This window comes from Mandrillus leucophaeus, unplaced genomic scaffold, assembly GCF_000951045.1.
Source record: "Mandrillus leucophaeus isolate KB7577 unplaced genomic scaffold, Mleu.le_1.0 Scaffold418, whole genome shotgun sequence".
Taxonomy (NCBI): Eukaryota; Metazoa; Chordata; class Mammalia; order Primates; family Cercopithecidae; genus Mandrillus; species Mandrillus leucophaeus.
In genome coordinates, this window is record NW_012104454.1 from 666,741 (window position 1) to 674,267 (window position 7,527).

The following is a 7,527-nucleotide window of genomic DNA, read 5'->3' on the forward strand; positions in this document are numbered from 1 at the left end:
TGAAACCCCGTCTCTACTAAAAATACAAAAATTATCAAGGCGTGGTGGCGGGCACCTGTAGTCCCAGCTACTCGGGAGGCTGAGGCAGGAGAATCGCTTGAAGCCGGGAGGCGGAGCTTACAGTGAGCTGAGATCATGCCACTGCACTCCAGCCTGGGTGACAGAGCGAGACTCCGTCTCAAAATAATAATAATAATTTTAAAAATCACTCAGTGCACAAGAAACCATAATACTGATGCCTGGGGTGGGGGTGGGGGAGAATAGGGTGGGAATCGGTAAAGGGAGGAAAATATTTTACTATACTGATTGAATTTGCTCAAACATTTTAAAGTTTGTAGAGCCAGGTGTGGTGGCTCGCATCTGTAGTCCCAGCTACTCAGGAGTCTGAGGTGAGAGAATCACTCAAGGCCAGAAGTTTGAGCCCAGACTGGCAACACATAGCAAGACCATGTCTCTAAAAAAATAAAAATAAATCGAAAAGTAAATAAAAGACGGAAAGGAATAATATACTCGACTTCATCAAGATGTGGGGAAGTCAAAATCAGTCACTAATAGTAATTAGCGCTGTGCCTAATACATTTTAAATGCATAAACTTTGGCTGTATTTGGAAGCACCAGCCATACCCACCAACTGCATCTGCCTCCCTATCTACTCCCCCCACTGTCAGCCTATTGCCAAGCTGAAGCGCTTCCCTTGAGAGTAGCCTGACCCTTTTCTTGCCCCCACAGTCTGATCTACTGGCTGACCTTCGCCGTGGGCCGCTCCTTCCGCGGCTTCGGCTATGGCCTGACGTTTCTGCCGCTGCTGTCAATGCTGATGTGGAACCTCTACTACATGTTCGTGGTGGAGCCGGAGCGCATGCTCACTGCCACGGAGAGCCGCCTGGACTACCCGGACCACGCCCGGTCGGCCTCCGACTACAGGCCCCGCCCCTGGGGCTGAGCCGCTCCGGCCTCCCACTCGGAGTAGCGGGTAGCAGCGTGGGTCTGACATATCTTTGAACCTTGTGGCCAGGCCTGGACTTCGCCCCCAGGCCTAGGACCGCGGTGGGTGGAACCCTGCTACTACCCCAACAGGGACTCCAATCAATCAGAGTTCTCCCCTTGCCCGGGCTGCCCTTCACCTTTGGTGCCCGGGACAGTCATAAGGGATGGACTTAGTTTTCTTGCAGGGAAAAAGGTGGACAGCCGTGTTTCTTACGGATGCTGAGGGCATGGGGCCAGGACCAGGGGAGAGGCACAGCTCCTTCCTGAGCAGCCTCCCACCACTGCCACAAGGGCTCCCTAATGCTGGACTCTGGTCCACTCCCCAGCTTCCCGTGAGGCAGGAGGCAGAGCCACAGCCAAGGCCCTGACCACTTCTGTGCCAGTTGTCTAAGCACAGTGCATCAAGGACGCTGGAAATGCCTTAAGGATAGAGGCTGGGCATCACATCAAATGGGACTGTGATGTTTGGTGAAAACCTTCCTGGGGATCTGGATTCAGGACCCTCCATGACTGGCCTTAGGGCCCCTTAGCCTGAGTTAAGACTATTTACAGCTGGCCAGTCCAGAGCTGCTGCTCTTCTACCTATTTAGGCCCCTGTAACTTCCCACCTTTAAACTGCCCAGAAGCCATGCCTCTCCCACGGGAAGAGGGGAGCAGACAGGGAAATCTGCCTCCCAAGAGGGTGTGTGTGTGTCTGTGTGTGTGTGTACGCGCACGCTCACACGTGGTGGCTGGGGAGTGCCTGGATGGTGCGGTGGCTGATGTTAACCTAGTATGAGTGTGTGTGTGTAACAATAAATTACTACCAGTCTTTGCTGGCTTTTTCTTCCTGTTTGTCCCCTAGTCTTGAGTGTCCCTTCCCTGTTTCATTCAGATGACAATAGAAACCTCCTAACTCTACCTGGTGGAGTGGAGCTGGCAGGTTCCTTGGTTCCACAGCAAGGAAATGGAGCCTCAAACAGAAACTTGCCTTCCAAGCCCATCTCTTAGCCCTTCCATTCCCTGGAACCAGCCCAAGACCAGCCCAACGACACTCACACATCAATAAACTGGAGCCCTGTGAAAAAAAAAATATCTATTTTCTTGCCTTCCAGGGCAGCCAACCAGTCAGAATGCCTCTCATTTAGGCCTGCAAGTCCCATCCAAGGGAAATGTGTGGAGATGCAAGAAGGCAACACCAAGGGGACCTTATCAATAGCCCTGTCCTCCACCCCCTCCAAAGTTCCCCCCGCAAGGTATGAAGGAAGCCCCACCTGGGGGTCTCCAGGAAGTTGAGGCTGGCCTCTGAGGTTCCACAGAAAAGCAAGACGGGGGAGTGAAGGGGCCGACTGGAACTTGATACTCCAACCTCCAGAGTTTTGAGGCACAACAAGACAGGTCCAGTAATGTCCTTCCCTCCAGAGAGCGGGCCTTAATTTATGGACTGGTACTCTGAGTACTTCTTGTGGTACAGTAGCAGAACCAAGCCTCCCACTAGCAGCATGAGCCCTGGGGCACCCAGGGCCACCGCCATGATGCCCAGGACTAGTGGGGACAAGCCATCCACTGGAGGGAAGCCCACACCCAGGAGCATCGACCTAGAGCAAGCAGAGAGAGAGAGGTAAGCGGGCTTAGGAAGAAAGGCTGGGAGACTCAGCCTTGGTCCACTTCAACTCCCCAAGCCCGCAGCCCAAGCCCTGGCTCTCACCAGCTGAGGTAGTGTTGGTCCCAGTAGCCAGGGCCTGTGGAAGCCCCGAACGTCACATTGAAGGCACAGAAGTTATTCTGGGACCCAAAGAAGGCTCGGACAATGGGTGACTGGGGAAGAGGGTATGCCAAGGCAGGATGAAGAGGGGAAGCTTGGCAGGGCAGGGCTGATTCTCGGCCCCCCGGCTTCTGGGAGTAAGCCACTGGTCGCCACTGTGCGAAACCTGATGGGAGGGAGCCCCACAGCAGCTGGTCCAACTGGGAAGAAAGGCAAACAAGGGAGGGTAAAGAGGACCAACCTGTGCCCAACCCTCTTTTCTCTGCCTCTCCCAGCCTTCATCTGTGACTAGCAACAGGAGTCCTGAGTCCTAGGCAGGGCCTCAATCCCTCCTCTGTAAAAATGGAGAGTTCGACTGGGTGAGGACTGAGTTGTTTTCCAAGCCTGCAAGTCTGGACTTAGCCCTCCTCTTGGCCCCCAGGCCCCTTGCAGATCTCCACCTGCCAGAGTGTAAGTCATACTGCACTGCCTGTCTGTCTCCACTGAGGGCAGGGACTGGGTCAGATTCATTAGCACAGTGCCTAGCACTTAAACTACCCAAAGTAAGTGTTGCTAAATGGCAAATGGTTGAATGAGTTTTAGGTCCCAATGGCGTCCCACCTGTATTCCTCACCCATCTGCCTCTCTCCAGGAAGCCTGACCTGAAAGACGGCAGGTGCATATTCATCGTCGATGGAGTGCTGCTCCTGCACTGACGGGCAGTCAGGGCCCTGGCCCAGTGTGGCTACCTCCAGCCCAAACAGGGAACGGTTTCCTCGGGGAGAGGCTCCAACCAGGGCCACCTCTAGCTGACAGGTGTCTGCTGTGTGCAGGAGGCGAGGGGGTTGGGCTGGTCGGCTGGACCTGGAAAAGGCCTGGACCTAGGAAGGAAGAAGCATGGGAGGTGTGGGAAATAGCTGGATGCCTGTTCTTAAGGGCCACCTCCATCATTAAATCCCACCCTCTCAAATCAGCCTTTTTGAGTCGTTCCAATTTCCCACCCCTTACCCTGAAGGCCAGGCTGCCATTGGCAAAAGTCCTGGTAGGGTCGTTCATGGGGTGGCCTTGAAATGTGGCACTCAGGGTGGCAGGATCCAATGAATCAGTGATGTTGTTCCAAGAGAAATCAGCCAAGGAGTATGGAGGATATGGTGTTCCTGGAGGCTTTGCTGCCGTATCAGACACGTTGGTGCTGTCAAACTCAAGCAGCTGGAGGGTGGGGGTGGGGTGGAACTGGGCTTGCCTGTTTTTCTCCCAAGACCACACCTCCCACTCACCCCCTACCAAGGCTTTCATATCTGAGTCTATTTCACCACCCCCAGTCTTTAGTTCCACCCTCTAATTGGGATGAACTCTCTCCTCTGCACTCTTCTCCTTGGTTCTCTCCCAACCTCCTCACCCTGGTAAAAACAAGGGCAGAAGAAAACTGAATGCTGTCCTTGGGGAGCACCATCAGGCCCCCATCGGGCTCAGGGGATAGCAGGCGGCTCCAGTTGACGCTCAGGGTGCTGTGGGGGGTGTTGGTGGCTACCAGCACCACTGCCAGAGGCCCCAAGCTGCTCCATATATAGTGCAGTGTGGAATTGGTGCCCACTGCCCGGATATGAAGCAGGTTCTGCACGGGACCCAGCCAGTTAGGGATGACCTCCAGAGACACCTGGAACATGGAGTAGTGGAGGGTTGAGGGAACAGGATCAAGGAGAGACATGGGCAAAAGAGAAGTTTGAGGGGAGGGGGGTTTGGAAAGTGCTGGAGAAAAGATGGGATCTTGGGGACTAGACAAGAGGAATGTGTGCGGGAGCCAAGGGAACCCTGGGGTAAGGGGCAGTGGGTACAGGATATCCAAAAAGGGATAGGGTAGAGGGTACAGCCAGGACTCCCCTGACCCTGGTGGGCAGGTCAGGGCACAGGGCTGGGAAGAAGAAAACATTCAACATTTGCCTGAACCCAGGGCTGAGTCGGGGTTCAGACTTCACCCTCACATTCACCCTACTCCACAATCCCGTCCCAGGACCCATGACCATCTCCCACACCCTCCAGGTTGAAGAACCCTCCTCTTGGCAGCTGCCCTCCACCCCTAGCCCCTGGATGCCCGGTTCCAGCCACCCTGCAAGGGTAGCATTTCCTGAAACTTCTATCGCTGTAGCCCCAGGGCCCTCACCTGGCGAGTCGTCTCCCCCAGCAGGCCAAATGGGGCTGCAAACAGAAACAGAGTCAAAAGGAGCAGGGGGCTGGGGGCACAGTGCCCCCAACCCCAGCTGTGCTCCACAGAGCCGCGCATACGGCCGCAATTCAGCCGACGGAAGAGGTGCCGGAGGGTCACATGACTCAGGTTCAGCTGATCCCTTTCAAGGGCGGAGCCACCAAACCAGTTTTTGCTTTTTTTTAAAATTTCCTTTCCTCAGCACCATTTAATGTATTAAAGAACAACTTTGTATTCTATCTTAAAACAGGAAACGTCACAGTCTCTTACAAGTAATACAATTTAATACAGTCACAAGATTTTAAGTGAAAAAATACATTATTCATGCTACAAGTTTTCAGTCTTCATGTTTTAAGAGGAACGTGAAATCTCATTTGGACACAAAGACAGGTTAAAGAAAATAAACCCAACAGGGAACTACTGCAGGACCAGCACATTGCTTTAAGTCCCTGACCCTGTCCCATTGTGGAACTCATACAGCTGCTTTCTACTCTAGCACATGAAACCCTGCGGTTCCTCTTCTCTGTGAACTATGAAACTCCCTGGGGTTCTTCCCTGTGGAACAGTGTGGTTCTTCTTCCCTGCCTAACATTTCAACAAAAATTGTAAATATTTAGAGATGTGTCACTAAATAACTACATACTTCCAAAAAAGCCAACTTACTTGTTAAATGTTGAAAGAAAAGGCCAGGCGCAGTGGCTCACACCTGTAATCCCAGCACTTTGGGAGACCGAGGCAGGCAGATCACGAGGTCAGGAGTTCAAGACCAGCCTGGCCACGATAGTGAAAGCCCGTCTCTACTAAAAATACAAAAAATTAGCTGGGCACAGTGGCAGGCCCCTGTAATCCCGGTGGCAAGCGCCTGTAACCCCAGCCACTCAGGAGGCTGAGGCAGGAGAATGGCTTGAATCTGGGTAGCAGAGGTTGCAGTGAGCCAAGATTGTGCCACTGCACTCCAGCCAGGGCGACAAGAGTGAAACTCCGTCTCAAGAAAAAAAAAAAATGTTGAAAGAAGGAGCTAGGCTGGGCGCAGTGGCTCACGCCTGTAATCCCAACACTTTGAGAGGCCGAGGCAAGTGGATCACTTAAGGTCAGGAGTTCAAGACCAGCCTGACCAACATGGTGAAACCACGTCTCTACTAAAAATACAAGAATTAGCCAGACGTGGTGGCAGGCGCTTGTAATCCCAGCTACTTGGGAGGCTGAGGCAGGAGAATCGCTTGAACCTAGGAGGCAGAGGTTGCAGTGAGCTGAGATCAGGACATTGCACTCCAGCCTGGGCAACGAGAGGCAAAACTCTGTCGAGAGAGAGAGAGAGAGAGAGAGAGAGAGAGAGAGATCGAGACCATCCTGGCAAACACAGTGAAACCCGTCTCTATTAAAAATACAAAAAATTAGCCAGGCGTGGTGGCGGGTGCCTGTAGTCCCAGCTACTTGGGGGGCTGAGGCGGGAGAATGGCATGAACCCAGGAGGTGGAGCTTGCAGGGAGCTGAGATCCGGCCACTGCACTCCAGCCTGGGCGACAGAGCGAGACTCCGTCTCAAAAAAAAAAGAAAGAAAGAAAGGAAAGAGCTAAAATTCGGTGAAATTTAAAAGGGTTGTAGAAAACTGTGAACTGTTTGTTTTCTCCACTTCACTCTGATTTTATTTTATTTATTTATTTTGAGACAGCATCTTGCTCTGTCACCAAGGCTGGAGTGCAGTGGCACAATCACGACTTAACTGCAGCCTCAAACTCTTGAGCTCACGTGATCCTTCTGCCTTAGTCTCCTAAGTAGCTGGGACTTCAGGCACATGCCACCATGCCTGGCTAATTTAAATTTTTTTTTTTTTTTTTGTAGACACAGGGTCACACTATGTTGCCCAGGCTGGTCTTGAACTCCTGGGCTCAAGTGATCCTCTCACATGGGCCTCCCAAAGTACTGGGATTATAGGGGTGAGCCACCACACCAGCCATCACTCTGATTTTAGAACATAGGACTTGTACGCAAAGGTTAGGATAAGGAACTAAAGATGCCAAAAAATACCCCAAACATTAATTGCAAAAAAAAAGACTAATGTTTGGCCAGACACGGTGGCTCACGCCTTTAATTGCAGCACTTTGGGAGGCCGAGGAGGGTGGATCACGAGGTCAGGAGATGGAGACCATCCTGGCTAACACGGTGAAACCCTGTCTCTACTAAAAACGCAAAAAAAATTAGCCGGACCTGGTGGCGGTTGCCTGTAGTCCCAGCTACTCAGGAGGCTGAGGCAGGAGAATGGGGTGAACCTGGGAGGCGGAGCTTGCAGTGAGCCGAGATCATGCCACTGTACTCCAGCCTGGGCGACAGAGCGAGACTCTTTTTCAAAAAAAAAAAAAAAAAAGACTAATGTTTGTGAAGAGCTTATAACATAGAAAAATATTTGTTATAAAATTAAAATTAAATGAAAAAGTAGGATACAAAACTATATAAAAAGATCTCAACTATGTGGGAAAAAAAGGATAAAGGTAATAGCTCAAAATGGTGATAGTGGTTGTATTTAAGTAGTCTGTCTATAGTGATTTTTTTCTTCTTTTTTACTTTTCTGTGTCTTCCAAATTTTTCTCTACTGGGGGGATTTTTTTTTTTTTTT

At 51.6% G+C, this 7,527-nt stretch overlaps 2 protein-coding genes across 5 annotated transcripts in view; one reads left to right on the top strand and one right to left on the bottom strand.

The window, feature by feature from the left end:
* The window catches only part of TMEM79 (transmembrane protein 79), an 18,395-nt gene extending 16,597 nt beyond the window's left edge, over positions 1-1,798 (top strand). Inside the window, exon 4 of the mRNA XM_011992761.1 lies at positions 730-1,798. Coding sequence (XP_011848151.1) covers positions 730-943 — 214 coding nt within the window. The 3' untranslated portion in view covers positions 944-1,798. The remainder of the gene's footprint in view (positions 1-729) is intronic.
* A 32-nt stretch (positions 1,799-1,830) lies between these two features.
* Positions 1,831-5,029, bottom strand: GLMP (glycosylated lysosomal membrane protein). Of its 4 annotated transcripts, none has more exons than XM_011992759.1 (6): positions 4,872-5,029; positions 4,110-4,367; positions 3,719-3,919; positions 3,373-3,591; positions 2,675-2,784; positions 2,043-2,564 (listed from the first exon to the last, which is right to left on the bottom strand). In XM_011992759.1, the coding sequence occupies exons 1-6, from the start codon at positions 4,989-4,991 to the stop codon at positions 2,399-2,401; spliced, it is 1,074 nt and encodes a 357-aa protein (XP_011848149.1). In that variant the 5' UTR covers positions 4,992-5,029; the 3' UTR covers positions 2,043-2,398. The 4 variants fall into 4 exon arrangements, with proteins under 4 accessions (XP_011848147.1, XP_011848149.1, XP_011848148.1 ...); XM_011992758.1 differs by having other exon boundaries at positions 2,675-2,931; XM_011992757.1 differs by lacking the exon at positions 2,675-2,784 and having other exon boundaries at positions 1,831-2,564.
* Between the last annotated feature and the right edge of the window lie 2,498 nt (positions 5,030-7,527).